This window comes from Ascidia mentula, chromosome 1 (genome assembly GCF_947561715.1).
Source record: "Ascidia mentula chromosome 1, kaAscMent1.1, whole genome shotgun sequence".
Classification (NCBI taxonomy): domain Eukaryota; kingdom Metazoa; phylum Chordata; class Ascidiacea; order Phlebobranchia; family Ascidiidae; genus Ascidia; species Ascidia mentula.
The window spans coordinates 20,273,844-20,296,301 of record NC_138566.1 but is presented as its reverse complement, the minus strand read 5'-3'; the positions used below and the strand labels follow the sequence as shown (position 1 = coordinate 20,296,301).

At 38.3% G+C, this 22,458-nt stretch overlaps 2 protein-coding genes across 3 annotated transcripts; both read left to right on the top strand.

The window, feature by feature from the left end:
• Positions 1-1,261: 1,261 nt before the first annotated feature.
• LOC145917820 (uncharacterized) lies at positions 1,262-3,938 on the top strand. Its single transcript, XM_083003109.1, has one exon. It carries the CDS (start codon positions 1,343-1,345, stop codon positions 3,377-3,379), a length of 2,037 nt encoding a protein of 678 aa, XP_082859235.1. The 5' UTR covers positions 1,262-1,342; the 3' UTR covers positions 3,380-3,938.
• LOC145917818 (phospholipid-transporting ATPase ABCA1-like) lies at positions 3,936-22,321 on the top strand. Of its 2 annotated transcripts, XM_083003105.1 has the most exons (48): positions 3,936-4,050; positions 4,301-4,394; positions 4,461-4,608; positions 4,684-4,823; positions 5,184-5,302; positions 5,367-5,585; positions 5,664-5,867; positions 6,025-6,140; positions 6,214-6,308; positions 6,403-6,575; positions 6,637-6,813; positions 7,311-7,413; positions 7,484-7,595; positions 8,028-8,219; positions 8,965-9,079; positions 9,201-9,308; positions 9,485-9,594; positions 9,756-9,867; positions 10,115-10,296; positions 10,388-10,603; positions 10,858-11,088; positions 11,595-11,809; positions 11,884-12,017; positions 12,078-12,218; positions 12,320-12,509; positions 12,836-12,974; positions 13,182-13,312; positions 13,607-13,714; positions 13,817-13,852; positions 14,234-14,263; positions 14,599-14,764; positions 15,138-15,290; positions 15,506-15,645; positions 15,726-15,836; positions 16,180-16,297; positions 16,370-16,529; positions 16,758-16,927; positions 16,997-17,174; positions 17,432-17,593; positions 18,015-18,098; positions 18,211-18,349; positions 18,410-18,521; positions 18,790-18,978; positions 19,321-19,535; positions 19,719-19,915; positions 20,270-20,596; positions 20,816-20,929; positions 21,213-22,321. In XM_083003105.1, exons 1-48 carry the CDS (start codon positions 3,988-3,990, stop codon positions 21,363-21,365), a joined length of 7,041 nt encoding a protein of 2,346 aa, XP_082859231.1. In that variant the 5' UTR covers positions 3,936-3,987; the 3' UTR covers positions 21,366-22,321. The 2 variants fall into 2 exon arrangements, with proteins under 2 accessions (XP_082859231.1, XP_082859232.1); XM_083003106.1 differs by lacking the exons at positions 13,817-13,852; positions 14,234-14,263.
• Positions 22,322-22,458: the final 137 nt, after the last annotated feature.

Genomic DNA, 22,458 nt, shown 5'->3' with positions numbered 1-22,458 from the left:
TTCAGCCAAGAACGCTATGTGAGTTGGTAATTCACTGACTTGTAGGCTACATATAGGGCAATACTGTTTCATGAAGAATTGCAAGTACTGTGTGGTGGCGTAACGCGTCATAAGGCACTCCAACTTCTCTAGTAACTTGAACCATTTGGAAGCACCCAATCCGACAGAGAATATAACCTGGAAGTCAGGCGGTTTCGTGGGTTAAAAAAGTGCTCTGAAATGACTGCGCGAATTACTGTGCTTTAGTAACCATCTTGTGAAAGTAATATCCATAAGGAATCACCATCAAATGTGATATCGTAAATCAACTCTATTCTTAGCAAGTTTATGCAGTAACATATTCCGCATTAGCCTACATCTTACCATATTCACACGATCTATGATTAAATTGTAACACCAGCTAACACATTTTTTTTCATTATACTTTGATTACTTGCCTTATGTTTTCATTACTTGACATAATTTTAGACGCCGTGCACGATACAGTCGTGATTGAACTTCAGCCGAATGATATTTCCATTATTCATCATGTGACAACAAAACGTTTCCCAGAGGGTGGTTTCCCGGTTGATAAAACACCGAAGATAGAAGCAAGACAGAGTCGTTGCAAGATGCAATATCTGTGTTTTAAAGTTTGTTTCTAGATGTATTTTATCAACAAAACAACACATTGGTTTTTTGTTTCTTTTTATACTTATGTCTTTTTTGTTTTAGGCATAGTTTAAAATGCTAATAATAAAAATAGTCACGCTTCGCTAATCCTCATAGGAACTCCTGTTAACTGTTTTCTGTTTATTGTTGTGACAAGAATAATTCTAACACGTTAGTTTTATTATTCTGGGTATAAAGAGACTGGCCCATATTGCTATTAACACTGTCATGTTTAAAAGAAGACGTTTCGGCAAAAATTATGCCATTATTAAGTTTTTTTACCAAAACGTCTTCTTTTAAACATGATAGTGTTAATAGCAATATGGGCAGTCTCTTTATACTTCGAATTACGAGAAAACCCGTGAGTTGTGTTCCTTAGTTTTATTAGTTCTTTCACAAATTTAAGCAAAACAGTCAAAATATGTTGGAAAAATGGCTAACAAAATTTGTGTGTTATTGTTTAAGTGACTTGTTTTCATCAGAAGTGATAAATAAAATGGCCTGTTTTTGTCAGTTATTTTTAATGTTAGTTCTTGAATTGGCATGAAAAAGTCTCGAGTTGATCACATGTCCACATTTGTTGATGTTGGCTTTTTTATTAGATGTCATACTCCAAGGTAATAGGTTCAATATGTTAAATTCATGTGCTATTTTTAGATAGCCCCCTGTAGGGTAACACCCAGTGTCCAAAATGGATCAAGATGATGGATTTCGCAACCTCTTGCACTCCATCATGGAGGGTTTGACCGATGAAAATGTCAAGATGATTCGCTATTTATGCCGTGATGCCATTCCACATGGAAGGGAAATGGTTAATGCTCTGGACTTTCTGGATTATTTTGAAACAAAAGGCTGGATTAACAGTCATGACTTATCCTTTCTGGCTGAAGTTCTCTATCGTATCAACCGACACGATTTATTAAAGAAATTGCCAGGTGTGAAAAACCGTAAGGATTATGAAGCTAACTTTTTGATGCAAGCCGCACAAAATTTCACACCATACAGAATAGCATGCTTTCAACTTCTTGATGAAATAACTGGCAATGAGTTCAGAATCTTGAAGAATCTTTGTCGGGGTAAGTTGAATAACAGAAACCACAACAGGTCCACTGATATTTTATCTTTGCTGGTTTGCTTGGAGGAGGAGGATTTAATGTCTGAAGATGATTTGGAATTTATGATGACTATTTTGCAAAAACTGGATAATCAGGAGCCATTTAAAACCTTCCAGAAACTCCGTGATGGTGATACCAGCTACACTCTGCCCAAGAGTCAACAAAGTTACCCACAGTTTCCTGCACAACACAACTTACCTTACTCCTATCATCCAGGCCATCTTAACGCTTCACAAAGTTTGCCTCAAATGCAACAACCTCACTATTCCAAGGGGGGATTGGGTCCTATGTCATTTGCAGGCATGGGGGCAGCAGCACCACAATATCATGCAGCCGGGGGGCAGGCAAACTTTTTCCTCCAGAGTACTTCCAGTCGTGCATTTGATGGCCAAGAATGTGGACAGCAGAAAGGAAGGCAATCTCCTTATGTGCCTTACATTGAATCGGGTAGTTCTGCTTTTGTACCTGACAACGAAACTGCTCTTAAGCACCATGCTGATCATCGTGATGACTCTGAAACAAATGTTAGTTTGTCTCAAAATGCCCAAGTAAGTGTAGCCAACACGACACATTCCAGTATGCAACAAAGTGCACAAGTCAATCCTGTTGTGGGGCTATCTGAAATTGATGAAGATCGAGAAGTATCTGTGAATATTCAAGTGTCGGAAGACTATGACCATGTTGAAGAGGAAGATGGCAATAGTATTGGTAATGATGGCACTACAAACAGGTGCAAAACAGAATTGAGAAATGATCAGCCCAATCCTGTAAAGCCCCCCAAAACGGATGATGTTTATGAGATGACCCAAAATCCATGTGGCATGTGCATAATCATCAATAATGAGAAATTTGAGGAAAATCTTAACCAGGAGGAAGTTATTAGACGTGTAAAAATCAACAAACCTGATTATCAGGTTCCAAATGCACATTTTAAAAATCGTGATGGCAGTCAAGAAGATTTAAACCGGCTTACAAAGTTATTCAAAAGCTTCGGTTTTGAAATTTCCATTTATGAGGACTTGGATCAACGTGAACTGAGAAAAATTATTCTTGAAACTACCAGGACAGATCACTCAAAATATGATTGTTTTGTTTGTGTGATAATGTCCCATGGACTGGAAGGTCAAATATATGGTGTTGATGGCATGCCTGTGCCCATACCACATATTCACAAAGCTTTTACACCTGAGAAGTGTCCATCTTTGACAAACAAGCCTAAGCTGTTCTTTTTCCAAGCATGCCAAGGTGACCGCAGAATGGGAGGTTGTTCAGCACCCCCAATTGCTGATGTGGAATCTGATTCCCCGCTAATGCTTCCTCCCATGGCAGAAGCTACACCCAGTGAGGCTGACTTTCTGGTGAGCCACTCCACTGTCCCAGGTTTTTTGTCCTACAGACACAAGAAAGAAGGAAGTTGGTTTATTTCTTCCCTTGTTGAAAACCTGGAGAAATACCACATGACTGAAGATGTCTTGAGCATTTTGATAAAGGTGAACAATGAAATGTCAAGCAAACCATTCAAGCAAATGCCCATGCCCATTGCCACCTTGAGGAAAAAAATCTTTTTCCGCAAAAGAACTGCAGCAACTACAGTTGCTGAACCTGCATCATAATTCTTCACGCCTTACCAGGCACAAACAAATTTTATTATTTAAGTAAATTACCAAATGTTGGGTGTTTGTTAATTAACAGTTGGTTAATTTTTTTATAGGCCACATTGGAATTACTATGTAATAATTTCTGACAGAATCAAATTTTTGTGTTATTGTTGTAATGTTTGCTAATCACTGTTAGAGCTATACGGGATATTGGGAATTGGTTGTTATTCTGTTCATAATCTGTCAAATTTTGTTATGTTTTGTGTGTACAAAAGTAAAGAAGTCTTTTTTGGTTTTTACATGTACATTGTGTTTGACTCAAAATGATTTTATACTTGTTGTATAAATATTTGTTCAGTCATATTCCATGGCAAATATTATAGTTTCACCAAATGTACAAAGCCCCTAACTAAAAACTGTTGCCATGCCTATGATGTAACATATAGCCTGGTCGTGTGCCTTTTTCCCTTAACTTACAATGTGCTAGTCATGCTTGCTGTTCAAAGCAAACTTTAGTTTACCCGTGCTGTGCTTGTTGGCTCTGCTTGGTTACTTTTTCTGTTTTGTACATAGATCGTACTAAGTTAGACCATCACTGTGTAGAATGATAAAATAAGCTGGAAATGTTTTGGAAACAACTTCGCCTCCTTCTGTGGAAGAACTTTATATTGCGGAAAAGACACTTAGTATGTATTGTTTTACAGTAAATACTCAATATTACTTTTAGTTTAACACTAAATGACTGTTTGTTAAGCACTTTATAGGCTGCTGATTTTTCTAAAGTGATTGTTACTTCAATCTGGCTTTGTGTGTATTTTGTCATACAGCAGTAATTTATATTTATTGTACAGTAAGTAAGCATAGTAATGGTTTTCTTGTTGGTGAACATGCTGTTGTAATTTTATTTATTACATGCTTAAAATGTTTTTGTTGCAGCTGCGGACTGGAGTTGAAATAGTATGGCCTCTCTTTTTACTGGCGGTGTTAGTTGCAATTCGTCAAACTCAGGTTGCTGAAACAAAAGGAGAATGTAGGTGTTGTTGATGATTGCCTGTAATGTGCTGACTCATCTTTTACAATAGATGTGTTTGTGTAGGTCATTACCCAGCGAGGGCAATGCCATCTGCTGGCGTGTATCCATGGTTCAAAAGCTTGCTTTGTGACATTAGAAACCCTTGTTTCAGTGTAGAGGTACCGTCGGAAACACCAGGTCAAATTAATAATCTGAGCAACTCCTTTAACGGGTAAATGCCAATTGGTTGGGCTACCATTCATTTTATATCAATTACGTCATAATTCATTTTTTTGCATATATTTAGATCGTCTGAAGCATTGCTTAATATTTTCTCCCTGTTACAAGAAAATGTTTCCAGCTTTAATGACCTCGAACAATTTACAAATGACTTGACACTGTTGGGGGCCAGTGCCCAGTCATCAGTATCAGGAGCAAATCAATCAGGTAAGAGAATTCAAGACCAATTACTTTACATGGACAAGTGATTTTGCTTTTCCTGAACTGTATGTAAATATTTGCAACTACCTAAGTCCATTTATGACGCATAATTAGAAACCTATAAAAGTTTTTTATGTTTGCTGTTGTCATTTCTATTGCCTTTTGTCGGTTAATGATTTACAAGTTGTCTTGTTACTAGCTTAGTCCTATTTTGTTTTCTGCATGAAATGTTTTCACATTCCTCCCCCACTGACCTGAAAAAGAATAAAGAAATGATTAGCAGCAACACAACAACTTTGTAGCCATGCAACATCTTGTGTATATAACACCAAGAAGTTTATACCTTACCCAAATTGTATCTTCCAGTTGTGCTTTCGTCAATTTTGGATAGTCCAGCATCCTATACAAATTTCCTCTCTTTTCATCTATCACTAACATCTGATGTCATTAACACACTGGTCAACAGCAATGTCACATTTTTGCAGGTATTAAATGCTTGAAAGTGTTTCAAACAGACCTAAACTTTTCTTCTGTTGTAATATGTCACAGGCCTTAGCCCTCCCAGGTGTACTTGGTTCAAGGGAGGTGGTATGCAATGCAACTGTACTCAGCTTCACTCTACAATTTCCACAATCTGGTCCTGCCACTGTGTTTCAAGTTTCCAATGCATTGTGCAATCTAAATGATACCAGCTTAACACTGCTACGCATTCGTACCCAGGAAAGCCTTGGGAGTGCAACTATTTTAACAACAAAATTTTCTATGCAGGTAGCTTTTGCAAAAGTAAAACTGCAATATCAGTGTAAATGAAACACTGGATTGTCTAAATAAAACCATTTTTGCAAGGGTATAACTTTGGTCAACGAAAGTCAGTTTCAATCAGCCGAGGTTTTGGCAGCCCAACAGCGTCTAAACCAAACTCTGGGCGAGCTTCAGGTGATACAGGGACCACTTCTGAATATCCTGAGCAGTGCAAACCAAGGAATGTCAGGAACAGCAATTTTGTCAATTTTATTGGGTGTTGATTTATCATCTCCAAATGCAGTGAATGTACGTAAGCTTTAACTTATTACAAACTGACATAAATTTTATTGGATTGTGTAGTTATTTACAAAACGTTTGTTAGGATTTCATGTTGCAATTTATATAACATCGTTAAGTGCTTTAGATTTGTTAACATAGAAATTAATTATTCAAAATGTTGTAGGAGATATGCGGACACCCCCAAAACAAAACCACTGTGATTTCTGGCTTTTTGGATGCATCCAACGATCCCTCATCGCCAGTGGGTTCCATGTTCAATACATCGTCACTAAACAGCTCGTATGTATATGACAGACACAACAACAAACAAAAGTGATTGTAGCTTCTCATAAGTTCATGGTTGTATATTAAGGGACAATGCGGAATTCTGTGACAATCTAATTGCAAAGTTTGAAGAAAATGATGAACTTGCCATTCTTTGGGAAACTGTAAAACCCTTGTTGTTGGGTAAGCAAAATTTGTAATAATCAACTCAAAATTTATTGCTTTATTGAAAGTGACACACTGTTAACAGTTTCCATTGTTTAATTTTGTTGTTTAGGCAAAATACCGTTTTCTCCTGATACACCACTTGTAAGGACAATAATCCAAGAGGCAAATGCTACTTTCCAGTCCATTGCATTAATACAGAACCTTGGAGAAAACTGGTCTTCTACAACTGGACCATCTCTATACAAAGAGCTGGAAAGTGGTGCTGTGGCACAGGGTTTAAGGGTATGTGACTTACTTGCTATGAAAGAATGTCAAAACTAAAAGGTCCTGTCTATTTTGTAAGGAGGCTTTGGAAAACGAAGCTACTTTGGACTTTGTGGCTGCTCAGACTGGAATTAGTGTAAACCAACTTGAGCAAATCAAAGCTTTTCTATCCAACAATGATAATTCAAGTGACAATGTTACAACATGGAAGGAGACATATCGACAATTCGACAGCATGGTTGTTTTGGTTACCAAGGTAAAGCATAAAAGTTGAACCATACTACACCTAAACGCAAAATCATGCACAAATATAGGCCATGTGAAAAATATAGACAGTAATTATTATGTTTGTGTTTAAAGTGTTTTTATTACAATGTTTGTATTTTAAAGACCACATGAAATTTACAAAACTCTTTTTTGTCGTAACTGCTGTAATCCATGTGTTCTATGTTATGAAAATGTAATTTGATCCCTTCAACATAAATGTGTGTCATATTTCAGCAAGCAGTGTAAACTAAAACCTACGTCATGTGACAAGTCATGCAATAGACAGTTTCCTGAATTTGTTGCCAATCTGTGAGTCATGCGTGCAGGGTAATTACCCAAAAATATGATAAAGCTGGTATTTGGTCACGACTTTTCAGTCTTTCCTACTGACCTCAGTTTCAGTTTCTGTCCTCAAAACGTCTGTGAATTTTGGAGAACAAAATTGTATTTTCTTGTTATTTTATGACAATCATCTCTTTTGTTTAGTTGTTAGGCTGCTTGGAATTGAATAAGTTTGAGGGATTTCACACTGAATATGACATGGAAATATATGCTCACTCACTTCTGGGCAACAACACATTGTGGGGAGGTACAATTTTTTGCCAATTTTAATTGAATCCGAAACAACTGGTAAAATATATATGTTCTTAATTTTACAGGAATTGCTTTTGAATCCCCTTCAAGCACTGACGTTAACATGGCCAACATTGTAAAATACAAAATAAGACAAGATTCTGGTACTGTGACTTGGACAACGTACCTTCGAAGATTGTATGTCTTCCTTGTATTGTTTTAGGTCCACTAGACTATACAAGTATACATAATCCAAATATAACAAGTGCAACATATTTAGGAAATGGGTCGGGCAAATGCTTACAAAATATTTAAAGTGGTTTGCTGCTGAACTACAGTTGTAATTTAGTGTGTAATATTTTGTGCTTTATGCATGGATCATTTTCTTAATTAGAATGTTTAAAGCCCTTTTCCATGTGCATGTGTAAAATCAACATGGCAAACAATTTTTAACATAAATAATTTTTAATTTATAGTGCATAATTACTAGATCATAATACCAAATTTACAATTTCTGGCCAAAATAATTATGAGAACCTGTCTCATTCAAATGCATTCTTTAATTACAAATTTGTGGGTAATTTTTGTGGCAGCTTTTTTGTTGCAATCAGCATGAATCTAATTTGACAGTTACTGGCGGCCTGGCTCTGAAACAGGCAGAAGTCGTGTGAAATATTACATCAGTGGCTTCGTGCATCTACAAGATCTGATTGAAACAGCAATTCTGCATGTGTTCAGCAGCAATAGTTCCTGGGTGGGGCAATACAACCCAATGGGAAGCTATCTGCAGGTTATGCCATATCCCTGCTTTACAAGAGACAGGTGATTTTAAGGCCCGATAGAAGGAATGGGTAATGCTGGTGAGGCAGTTCCTGAAGTAGAAATAAAATTACCCATTCCTGCTATGGCCGTTTTATTTTAAGAGTCTAAATATTTTATATAAACGACAGTTACTGGATACCTGATGCCTATGATGACCCAACTTCAATAACAATGGGTTACTATAGTGGCGGTTTTCTTTTTCTGCAAGACCTTATTGAAACTGGCATCATCAATGTTATGACTAATGCCACCCCTAATGCTTCAATCAACTGGGGAGCTTACATGCAACAGTTTCCATACCCCTGTTATACATATGATGAGTAAGAAAGCATGGAGTGTCCAAATGAGCTTTCTTATGTAATTTGCCCCACTGTGCTTCTTATTAAAATAGTGAATACATGCAAAAACACAGGAAACAGTTTGACTGCTTGTTTGTAATTTGCTTTTACGTGATGATAAGCAACAAGTCCAGTAACTTTCTGCGTATGTGCAAAAAGTCAATAACTTTCTGGCATTCATAAATCACCTGCTAGTCAAGCATCTCTATGCATGTTACTTTTGAGTAAATATTTAATCATTCATTTGGTGTCAAAGTAAAAAATTCCAATTCAGGTACATATATAATTAAATTTATATGTGTTAATGCAAATTTTTTATGCAAAGTTTTTGTTTTTGAAAATATCAAAAGAGAGTAATTGTTTCTCTAACTTCATGAAAGAGAGGGTTTTATCAGGTTTGTCTGCAGGTTTTTGGAATATCTCTCATCACTTCTGTCCCTAATTATGACATTGGCCTGGATTTATTCAGTTTGTATCATCATTAAAAACATTGTTTACGAGAAAGAGCAAAGACTGAAAGAGGTTTGTTTTTATGTTTATACTCTTCTGAGCAAACCTTTTTCTTGCAATTCGGAGAGAATTTATGTTGAATATCATTATTCTGACTCTCGGTAAGAAAAGTTACTAATAACTGTCTTGCCAGGTAATGAAAATGATGGGATTGAGCAATGGTGTCCACTGGGTTGCTTGGTTCATCAACTCCTTTATAGTTATGTTCATATCAGTCCTACTAATGGTGATTATTCTAAAGGTGAGAAATAACCAAATTTTTAAATAAAATAAATAAAAAAAACATTTAAATAAAAATACTGATGATGCTCCGAGGGTAAAATATGCATATTCGGGTGTGTTGGATGATTTTGTGTGGATCTTCGTCAGACCCAGAAATTGCCAAAATTGCATCCAACATGTACATTTGTACTTCAGGCTGGCACAATAACTCCTTACAGCAACATGTTCATTATTCTCTTGTGGTTGAGCTTTTTTGCCATCGCAACGATCGCACAGTGCTTCCTCATCAGTTGTTTCTTTTCCAGGTAAGCACAGAGTTACATAATCCTGTGAAGCATGTTTCATAAGAAAAACGTCTTTTTCTCCTAAACCACGAAACATTCCGGCAAACAATCTAAACGTTACTGCAAACAAGAGTTACACAAACAAACATTGTGTAACACTTGCCAATTTTTATTTGTTTTAGGGCCAACTTGGCTGCTGCCTGCGGAGGAATTATATATTTCTTACTTTACATTCCTTACAATATGGTTGTCGTATGGGACGACGAGATGACCTTGTCCACAAAACTTGTAGCCGTAAGTTTCGTGCTTCCACTTACAGTACATACCTTGTGCTTCAGAATTAGATCCCCTCTATCTTATTTGGTAACAACATTTCATATTAGGAAAATATAATAGTCTTTACAAAAAATACGGACTTTACTGGCCGCAAAACGTTATAATAATAAAGTGATTATAATTTGTAAATAGGTTAGTTTAGATATCAAAAACGTGAAGTCGCGTTAAATATCTCAGTGTGTCACAGTGTATATTGTTCTATCAGTGCTTGTTGTCAAACGTTGCTTTCGGATATGGGGCTGGTTACATATCGCAGTTCGAAATGTCGGGCGACGGCGTCCAGTTCAGTAACTGGGCAAGCAGTCCAGACCCAGGTGACGAACTCAACTTTCTCATCACGCTTATCATGATGTTGGTCGACGCCTTCATCTATTTCCTGTTGACATGGTAAATATGGAAATGCTACAATAAGAATATTTGCATTGCTAAACCTCATTGTAGAGGCGTAATATGTGTCATGTCGTCATTTCCTACACAGGTATATCGAGAACGTATTTCCGGGAAAATATGGTGTTCCAAGGCCTTGGTACTTCTTCGCAACTCGTTCTTATTGGTGCGGCTCGTCATCAGGACGACGTAAGAATCACAACGACAGCCCTGCTGCTGACGTCACAATGCTAAATGCAAGACTGGAGCAGGAACCGACCAATCTTCGAATGGGCGTCTCAATACACAACCTTAAGAAAGTATACAGGTAAATACTTTCGCAACAAACGTTGGAAAAAAATCCACAGTTCGGAAATAATCTGGATGTGTTTGAAATTGGCAACAAATGTTTTGCCACGTTGATAAACATCAAAATATATCCTTAAATATCGTCTACTTACTATTCCATGTAGGCCTACATAGAATTCCTTTGCACATTCGTAGTCGATAAAGTGTACAGTGAAATAAAAAAGCAAAAAATGCAACTCCATTTCATATCAATTATTTTGTCTTTTGCTTTAGCAACGGTAAAGTGGCAGTGGACGATCTGTCGATCAACTTCTACGAAGATCAAATTACCTCCTTTCTCGGTCACAACGGGGCGGGAAAAACGACTACGATGTCTATGTTGACCGGACTTTTCACACCAACAGCCGGCACCGCCTACGTTTACGGAAACGACATTTGTACAGACATGGATTCTATTCGAAGTCAACTTGGTTTCTGTCCACAACACAACGTACTGTTTGGAGAGTAAGTCGCTTCAACCCGAGGCAAAGTCATTCTTTCCAGCGAAGTGATCCCGGGCTTTCGGTAGTGTCACCGTGACCGCCATTTAACTGTTTGTGCGAAAATATTCTTACCTGATAAACAACCTTATCTACATTGCCCTGTGGGTATACGAATACCCACAAATTTATGTTTGGTTTCAACTGTTGCTACAAATTGAAAGAGCGTATAATTCGTTGTAAACACCATGGAATTGTTTCCATTGAACACTTTTTTAACATACTTTTATTTGTTTAATAACAACATTAAACTAATATATAAATTATGTCATTGTTTGAAACAACGTACGCATGTTGCCCACGTTAACAATTAATGTTGCCCACGTTAACAATTTTATTGATATTGTTACGCCTAAAATAACTTCAACCATGTTCTCCAGTGTTTGACACAGAGAAGTTCGCATCAAAACAGCTCTGAAATGCAAATCTTTTCGAATCAAAGTCGTGAAAATAAACATGTTTTTTTTGTAGTCTCACCGTCCAAGAGCATCTCGAGCTTTACTCAGGCCTCAAGAATTCCCAAGGAGGGAAAATTGAAATCGAGCAAATGTTGAAAGATGTCGGTCTCCCGCACAAAAGGAACGAGATTTCACGTCATCTGTCGGGTGGAATGAAAAGAAAACTCTCGGTTGCTGTCGCTTTCGTGGGTGGATCGAAATGTGTCATCCTCGATGAACCAACTGCAGGTATGTTGCCTTCAAACCGATTAAGTTAAACAGCTGTTCGCCAACATCGCCAATCAAACACGATTATTTCACAGGAGTGGATCCGTACGCACGACGTGGTATATGGGATTTGTTGCTCGCGTACAGAGAAAAACGAACGATTATTCTTTCCACACATCATATGGACGAAGCGGATTTGCTCGGAGATCGGATCGCCATCATATCTCATGTTAGTTTCAATAAAGTGTTCATTCGACATCTATTCTGTAAAACGAATATTTTGCACCAGGGTAAATTGAAGTGTTGCGGTTCGTCGATTTACCTCAAAAGTAACTACGGAGTCGGTTATTATTTGACTCTCGTCAAAAACGAGTCGAAGTCCGCTTTGCCCATCAATATTGACAACAAATCTTCTCTACAAAGTCTGAAGGTAGGCGAATGCAATATAATTGCCTTTGTAGTAACACATAATACAGTTTGGTCTGGTTTTTAAAATGGATATACACCAAATAACAGCATTTTTTCTTTCAGGCTTCTGACGAGGGCTTTGAGTCCGTTCGTACTGACGATATTTCCAAATCATCCCACTCATCCATTGACGCAAGCTCATCCACTTCTTCAACACAATCCACGTCATCACCCGTCAACCCGCCTAGCGACCTGAACTTTGACCCAGACGAGGCTGTTTCCGAAGCTAAATACATTCCGCCCGATGAAGCAGGTTGATTATCTTCATATGTTTCAACAGTTTTGTGGCTTTTTGTGTCATCACCAGTTCGCATATGGTCTATAAGCGCCAACAATTACTTTTAGTTTTTCAGCCTAATGTTCAGCTGAAATAGTCATAATGCTCTTTTTATTGTGTCAGAAGTCTGACGTAACAATTGCTTGCGTCGGTTGTTAAAACTTAACAAAGAATAAGCGAGGACGGAAACGTGACGGGTGCACACAAATATGCTGCAATATTATATTAATTGTGCTGTCTGCACATCTATATTTAGATAGCAAGACGCTGGTAACAATGTTTGTGTAAACTTTTTGTTACAGCGGATTGCGTTCTGACTGGCGAAGTTGCAGCCGATTATTCGCGGTTGGTTTTGGACGTTATACCTAGCGCAAAACTGCACGAACAAGATGCCAGAGAGGTCACGTTCGTATTGCCCTACGACGCTCTGAACGAGGGCTAGTAAGTGTTACCCAAATGCATAAATATTGACAGCAAAACGCGCAGATGCTGATCAATGTTTTGAAATACTTGGTAAAGGCGGAAAAATGTGACTGCAGTTAAATGTCAGATTTAATCTCTGTAGCTATAATTTACATATACGCCGGAACTCTTTTCCGGTAAACACTGTTTTGGGATAAATTTTATCGTCTCGAATCGATTTCACAGCTATGGGAAGCTTTTCTCGGTGTTGGACTTACATGGAATCTCGTACGGTTTGACCGACACAAGCCTAGAGGAAATATTTCTGGCTGTTGCTGATGGAAGTGAACACGGAGGTCGAGAAGAGGAGAAGAAATGTGAGTTTTAACTCATCATGAATTTTGTTTTGGATTCAGGAACGCCATTTGTGACTTGCAAAACTTGTCAGTGTATCCCAAGTTTGTTCCTACGTGAAGTCGACTCACGTCAAATTGCAGTTTAACAAACGCGTAATGTTTAAATGACCATCTTTCACCATGCTAAAATAGCAATTTCTCCATCGTAAAACGCCGCCGCGCAAAAAACAAAGACAACGTCTACTTTTGTTGGGAACTCATGCATCCATACAGATAGTAGCAAAGATCGACATTTATGTATTGATGTATTGACAGGTTGCGGCTGTTTTCCAACTCGCCACAAGCCGAGCATTAACCCAGAAAACGAATCCAACACAGAGTTTCAAGCGCGCAGAGGATCGTCCCGCAGAAGCAAAAGACGTCGTACGTTGAGTAACTAACGACCCCCTGCATTTTTAGTAGCGCTGCGGTGGCTAACCTCAATAAGCACACTAATCTTTCAAAAAGCAATTTTTTATTTCGCAGATCTGAAACTTTCCTGTTGTTGCAATCCTAACCTGGGTGCGTATTTTCCAACTCATTTTCTTGATTTTGTTTGATGTCCCGTAGGGAAAGTACATCAATTAAATTAAAAACATTGCATGCATACCGATACATATTTTCATTAAGATGATACATCATGTAATTCTGTCACATATACGTAATACCCAACATTTATAATTTGCGGTGTTTTGCCAAACGCTATCTTTAAATAAATTCTTCAAATAATTGCGTTTTGTATATCTTGGATCCTCGTGGTAATTTTTATTGGATAATTCAGGTAACGACGTAAATAATTGTCCTGGATCTGCAATTAACATCAGTGTTTTCATGTTGACTCATATTAACACTGAAATTATTGGGTGGCAATTCACACTCTATGCATGTTGCTTGTGTTTTCAGGCCAGGATCCGTTTCCCTACTCAAGGATAGGTGGGTGTTTAATTTGCACGAAAATTTTCCAAATATTTTTTACTTTTTAATGCATTGTAAACTTTTGCAGCCGCTAAATACGTTCACAACTGATATTTTTTAACATGGTTTTGATTTTTTGGGGGCACTTTATCCCACAATATTGGAAATTGTTTACAGAATTACCTTTTTTTCACACTTACGAACTGCCGAAGACTCTTTTTTGTTTTTTTGTATTGTGTGATGTTTTTTTCACTGTTGGTTCCACAACAAACTTTTGTGCTTCTTGATTTCTTAAAAACATGAAATATGTTGAAATCTCCGCACTGTCAGCCGCGTTACGTTCAAATTTACAGACGAAGGATCACAAACTTCACTAAATAACCTTGAACCCCCTGTGGAAGTTCCCAATGAGGAATTCGGTGACGGTTTGGAGGCGAGAGGATCTTATCAGATTGCCGGCAAGGAGCTCGTGTTCCAACAATTTAAAGCGCTCTTTGTCAAGCGGTTCCACCACGCAAGGTAGAGACCAATATTACAGTATATGGAATGTAGTTCACCTGGCAAGTTGTGAGCCTGCAACCACTGTGGCTCTTTCCAATCTACCGAATATAGCATTAGCCCGAAAGTTCATCAGGTTTCAAACTGCATTGGGAGCGTAATTGTTAATGTGTCGTCACAATTTGTTAGATACAAATCAAATTTTGTTGCACTATAGATGCAGTGGTACTACGTGTTAATTTATATTCCGTGGAAATATATTTGTTGTGTGGTGGAATCCTCGCATATTTGGAATTATTCCTTTACTTTGTGGAATGCATTTCTTCGTGGATGAACCTAATTTAAGTACAAACAAGCCATACAAATCCTGTATTTTATCCTACTGTGTTCTCAGGCGAAACAGGAAGGGTTTCGTGGCGCAGGTTATCGTGCCTTCCGTGTTCGTAGCGTTGGCTCTCGCCTTTTCTCTGATCATACCCGACTATAAAAACCTTCCTCCATTGGAGCTTCAACCTTGGATGTACGGAGATACCAACACATTTCACAGGTATGTGACGTGTTATATATTGTGAACAATTTTAATATGCTTTTGTTATTGGTAAGTCATATTTACTACAGTATTGTAAACATATGCATCTGTATTTTTTACCAGAAACCACGATGTGCAGGAAAGAATTTCTAGTTTTGACATAAATGCATTTTGTAGACCATAGGACTGTGTCATTGGCTTTGATCTCTAATTACTGAACGCCCTTTTTGCAGTGTTGACGACAACAGTTCCATGGCATTGGGAGTGAGTGAAGCTCTTCTTGCCAAACCGAGTATTGGAATGCGATGTGTCAACGACTATACGGTGGAGAACAACTACGACCACACATTCATATACTGCGACAACCCTGGCAGTAAGTAACAGACATATAGTGCGATAAATATAGTGTTTTTGCACAAAAATTCTTTTAAATAAATCTCCTGTTTCGTTTAGGCCAGGAGTGGGCGGATGATAGCTCGACCCGCGGTCGAAGCCAGTCTGCATTCTCGAATGAAACATTAGTTTGTGCTTGCACCGACAAAGATAATCGAGTCCTACTTGCAGGTAAGTTCTATGGCGTCGGTTTATGAGGTAACTCAAGTGTCACATGTGTTTTCTTGCTCTTTTGCACACTTTCAACAACGATTTTTGAGGCTGCAAATAAAGTAACGCATTTTTATGCACGTTGCGCGAACACTTCTGTCTCATACAGATATATTATTATGTTTCAATCCTCAGAAGCAATTAAAAGTTTGACAGAAATTTACGACTTAGGTCACGTTTTTTGCACACGATTTAAGATAAACTAAAACCGCACCCGTGCAGCGTGCAATTGTTCAACACAGCAAAAACAGTTTTCTTTTAAAACACAATATGACCTCGAGTTACCTTTTTTGTGTTACCGCAGATTGCCCTGAAGGCGCAGGTGGAAATGCAACAATGAAAATGATCACCGAAACAAGCAATCCAATGTACAACATGAGCGGCCGAAATCTGTCGGATTGGATGGTCAAAACCACTGACAGGTTAGCAATTTTTCATACTCGGCATAAATGAACATTACATGTTTCAAACAAGTTCTACTTATTTCTGTCTAGGTTTCGACAAGAGCGGTATGGCGGATTATCATTTGGGGAAAGGTACCACACTATGTGGACCAACGCCGAATTTTCTTATCTCAAGGCGCTTGTAGGAAATTCCACAGATAATTTTGCCAACATTAGTCTGCAGAACTTCGTCAGAACGGAAAACAACCAGGTTATTTCTTCACTTTTCAAGAATTTCCCACATCCTGTAGTCCTTCGGGTGTTGTTATAGCATATTTATATATTTTTAAATTAAGTCATGAACTCCCAGTTGTCATGTCTAATGGTTGTTATTTGAGCTAAGATCACTACGTAGGGGCGTTGAATAGGGACCCTGCCTTGGTAAACGGAAATATGCAGGATTTCTGCGTATTAGTAAGCTGTTTTGATAAACCTGCAGGTTTGGTTCGATAATTCCGGTTACCACTCTATGCCCACCTGGCTAAACGTGCTGAACAACGCCGCACTGCGGTCCCTCCTCCCGCCTGGGGTCAACCGTAGCAACTTCGGAATAGTTGTGGTAAACCACCCCCTAAACTTCACGGAAAATCAAGTCGACGAAGCCGCGTTGTGAGCATTGCTGTGGTATTATCAACGTGACAGCGCGGTTTGGGTTAATTGATTCTATGTTGAATATAGTACACAGTCGGCGACCGACACCATCATATCCATCTGCGTTATCTTCGCTCTCTCGTTCATCCCGGCCAGTTTCGTGCTGTTCCTCATTGAGGAGAAAGTGACCAAAGCAAAACACCTGCAGTTTGTTAGCGGCGTCAACCAGTTCGTTTACTGGATTTCCAACTTTCTATGGGACCTGGTTAGTAGTTACCTGACGTTAATTTGTATTTTTATCATGTTACTCCTGGGAATATTGCAATAGAGAGTTTAAATCGTTCTATTGTTTTGTTTTTTTGATGTGAATTAGAACATAATACCATAATCCAACCTCCTGTGTATAATCCCGATAATATCACATTTATGCAAAAAGTATAAAACCTGTTAAAGAAATACTGAATTGCGGTCAAATTTTATTTTCCATATGTTGTACTTTGAATTTGCATATCTACTTCGCAGGTAAATTATGCTGTCCCTGCCATTATCGTGGTTCTGATTTTCGTCTGCTTCCAAGCCAAAGCTTACGTGTCTCCGAACAACCTGCCATGTCTGATATGTCTACTTTTGTTGTATGGTTACGCCATCACTCCCATGATGTATCCTGCCAGCTTTTACTTCACCGTGAGCTTTATGTTTACTTAGTGTTGAGACTTTTGATTAGCAAACGTTATTTGTTACGTGGATATTAGGTCTTGTATGCAATGTTGGGCTCATTTTTACCCTAAATCGGCCATCAATGTTATGGCCAGCGAAGAGCAAGATTAAGTAATTTACACGTGAACAATACTTAATTTTGACTGTTGCAAATAAAAACTGAAATGGTTTTTGAATATTCCTTGACAACCCTTCACAAATATTTCTTAAGTCCTACCAATAATAGCGGGCTGAAGCATCTTTTAAAATGTAGTTTTAATTCAAAATTTAATTCGATTATTTTCAAGTTAAATTTCGATTTTTTGTATGTGTCAATTTTTTGTGATTTTTGGTGCTTTTCAACTTCAAACTTTACCATTATTTTTGTAAACTATTTTCTTTCACACAGGTCCCAAGCACAGCTTATGTTGTTCTCACTTGTATAAATATCTTCATCGGAATAAACGCCAGCATCGCAACCTTCATCCTTGAGGTAGCCTTAACAATTCCCCATGGTTGTACTTCTGCCTGGCGTATTTTTGCCTATGTTCTATGAGATTCAAAAATTTAACATAATACATCTATAACATGCTTTACCTGTTTAGTATCTCGACGATCCGGTATTGACAGAAGTGAATTTCTACCTACAACGAGCTTTCCTCATTTTCCCTCAATATTGCCTCGGACGAGCTCTCATTGACATGGGAATTAATCAAGCCTACGCCGATGCTTACGCCACATTTGGTAAGTTAGTAATGATAAAACTAACGCCGTTTCCCATCGTAATATCAAACATACTTACAGGAATTGACAAGTTTAAGAACCCATTTGACTTCGACCTTGTGGGCAGAAACCTCTTGGCTCTAGCTGTCGAAGGGACATTCTTTTTTATTTTCACCGTGTTTGTTCAATACAGGTAGGCGCTGATTAAACAAAGATCTCAAAAGATCGAAATGTTAAAAGTCGGATAATCTTCAAAGTAATAATAACGCAAATGCGAAATGTGTGACAAACAAACTCAAGAAAATGTATAATCCTTATCAGTCTGATACCACACATATATATATATGCGCGCCATCACTGCCTGGCATATTTAGCTGCCAGTTGTAAACAGGAGCTTGAGTGTGTCGATTGTAAGCAGCGGGTCGTATATCTTACACGCTGTGTCCTGTCTTGCTAAACAGGTTTTTCATCAAGCCCGCGGTGGTTGGAAATGTTGATAATTTCCCACCCACTGAGGAAGAAGATGAGGACGTGAAGAAAGAAAGAGATAGAATTGCGGGAGGACGAGGTGACGACATGTTGCGAATCAAAAACCTGTCAAAAATCTACAAGAGCCAAATAAGTGGGAAACCGCTGCTTGCCGTTGACAGGTGAGAAACTGGTTATGCTGCTTCACTATATGATTGCTGTAAACAAGGTTTTGCAACAGTTTTAAGGCAATGTTGGTTGAATCCAATACCCTTTTCCTGCATAGGAAAACTGCACATCAGCCCGATGGTTAGAAGTGTTTGTTACTTAAGTCAATGAGCCGAGTATAAGGGAGAGGAGATTATTTACAAACTTGAGATTTAAGTGTGGTTAAGCATTGTCGCCACTTATAATTTCGCAATGATTTTGTTTCGCGTCATTCGCTAACTGGAGCAATAAATTTATTGCTAATTATCGAAAAAAACGGAAAATTATATGTGGATTGCGTTTCATTTATCGCACAGAATGTACGTCGGAGTGCCCCAGGGCGAGTGCTTCGGGTTGCTTGGAGTTAACGGAGCCGGAAAAACGACGACGTTTAAGATGCTGACCGGAGATACGACGCCCTCTTCAGGCGATGCAACTATCTGCAACGCAAGCATTCTCGGCAGCATAAGAGATGTGCAGCAATGTACCGGTTACTGCCCACAGTTCGAAGCCCTTAACAGCTTGCTGACAGGTGTTTTTGCGATACATCGACAAAAAATTGTTAAGCTGTTAAAACAAAAGACCCTCGCTGGTGTTTAAACAAACTTTACGAAAGTTTACGCGTTTGTTGTCAGATTGTATTTAATAAATAATAATCATAGTTTTTCCTATTTTGGACATTGTTGGTAAAGTTACGTTTGTTATTTTACTCAAGGTCGCGAACACTTGGAGTTTTACGCAAAACTTCGCGGTGTACCTCCCAAAGACATACCGAACGTCGCTAAGTGGGGAATCAACAAATTTGGTTTGAAAATGTATGCGGATAAATGCGCTGGAACTTACAGTGGAGGAAACAAAAGAAAATTATCCGCCGCCATCGCTTTCATCGGCTGCCCACCTGTTGTTTTCCTGGTAAGTTAAATTGGTTTCGTTGCAAAATTGTTCCCGGACACGCAAAGCAAAACATTTAAAAACAGTGTGGTTAATATCCACACAATTTTACCTCTCTTTTCTTTTTTGCTTTGCTTTTTTTTTGTTGGTTGGGTCATATACAGGATTACCAAACAAAGTTTTGGAAATAAATCAAATTTTAGCATGAAAATGCAGCATGCTTATCTTTCGGTCCTGTCCGATAGTAACTCTGGTAATTTACCTCCGTTGAGTAATATTTCATGGCTAAAACCTTTTTTCTGCAACGGGTGACTCTATAATAAACGTATTACTTGGTCATTCATAATTTATGTGAGATCGTTTAAAATTTCACAGGACGAGCCCACAGCCGGCATGGACCCAATGTCCCGTCGGTTCCTCTGGACCCGAATTGCCGAAGCGGTGCGCGGCGGTCGCTGCATCGTGCTGACGTCACACAGCATGGAAGAGTGTGAGGCGTTGTGCAGTAGATTGGCAATCATGGTTAATGGAAGGTTTAAATGCATCGGAAGTCCACAACATTTGAAGAATCGCTTCGGTGAAGGTTACACACTCACAGTGAAGGTCGATGCTCGATGCGAGGAACCTGAAAATGCTCAGAATTTTATTTCGTCCTCTTTTCCTACTTCTGTGTTGAAAGAACACCATAGCAACATGTTGCTGGTAAATGAACTTTACTTTTAATTATGCTGAGGTGTTGCAGCATTGACAAACCTTACATAGTTGTTGCACCTAATAATGAACAATTTACTTGGTTGCTGTACCTAATAATGAACAAATTACTTGGTTGCTGTACCTAATAATGAACAAAATACTTGGTTGCTGTACCTAATAATGAACCAATTACTTGGTTGCTGTATCTAATATGGCCTGTTGGTTAAGTATCAAATACCGCTGGACGACTTGAAGCTCTCCTATCTCTTCGACGTCATGGAACAGAACAAAGAAAAGTTTCACATCGAAGATTACTCATTGAGTCAAACCACATTAGACGAGGTGGGTTTCATTGTTTTTCTCGGAGCACCATAAAGTTTAATTCAGTACCTTTGGATGCCATTTATGAATTTACGGTTAATTGTGTAACATTGTAGGGTTGAAGAGGTTCTGCAGGTGCTCGCAACCTCACAGCGTTAATACTGATTGTTTAGGGTTGGTCAAATAAATACTTATCACAACTACATGTGTAAAATTGATTTTAAAGGGTGTCGGCAAATAAAAAGGTCGAGAATCACCAATTTTGTCCCACGTCCACTAAAGAATTATTTTTTTGGGGTTTCAGGTTTTCGTCAACTTTGCAAAAATGCAGACGGACGGTTTCGAGGAGGAATATGGTTTGCCGACTCCCGGTGCCGGATGTGATATACCCGGGCTTTCAGGCGACGATGATGGAATTGTTTTGGAAAACCTAGCGGTGGTCCAAATTCCCGTTTAGCTGTAATAGAAAACTTTTTATGTTCATGACATGTCTTTTCAATGCAAAATTACAATCCACTTTTCTGTGTGTGCTTTTTTTTGCGCGTTGGTTCGACATTGCCTTGGCCCTGGTAATTATTGTTGTATAAATAGCTTTTTTTTGTTGCGTTGCACTGAATTAACTTTACAATCAGCGTTATACAATCGTCAAGAGATTATGTTAGAATCGTGCACACCGTACTAACTAAAATGCAATGGTATTAATTAGTGTAATTGTAAGATATGTTGTCACTTTCTCCCTGATATTGTTTTATTATAGTTTATCATTAATTTCTAATAGTGTCCGATATGTTTTGCGCGGTATATATTATCAATGCAGACGCATCTTTGCACTTTGGTTCCATTTCCGTACTTTTGCTGTTCCAGATTTTTACTGTAAAATTCCATCCTATTCATTACGTTTTAATCGCCTCAGAGAAAAGTGTCCAGTGGCATTTCATATGTATTTTTTGTTTGTAAAGATATGCAACTGATACCAAGCGTAAATCTTGCTTGAGGGTACGCTTTTTCGTTGTTTTTATGCGTGGATTACGTACTTGACAAAAATCACATATCAAGCCTACAATTTTCTTACAGCTTCACATGACAACGTCGTATATGAGTAATATTTTGTGCACCATGTTTCTATTGCAATGTGTGGATTGGGAGGTATCTTGTTTTCCAACTTTTTTACGTGTTGCCAGTGTTTTAATGCATTGCAGCAGAAGTGCACAAACTTTATAGTGTTTTTTTTTTCTGTAACTCAGTGTTTGCAGTCAACAAACTTACATGGAAATTCTTTTTCTATCTTTACTTTTTCGCTCACCATTCCCCGAAAGCTTAACATGAATTTTAAATTTACGATATTTGCAGCCTGTGTACATACAATGCCAACGTTGGCCGAAACCTCGGTATCATGAATAAAACTTCATTGTTAATTTACTAATGTATCTATTTCATGTATTTAGTTAACTGTTAAACTTGTCGAATACATTTCTTGCACAGGATAGCAGAAAGGTGCGTAAGCCCGGCGGGAGGTTGGTGCAGTCGGTGTACCGCTCCAGGGCCTATGT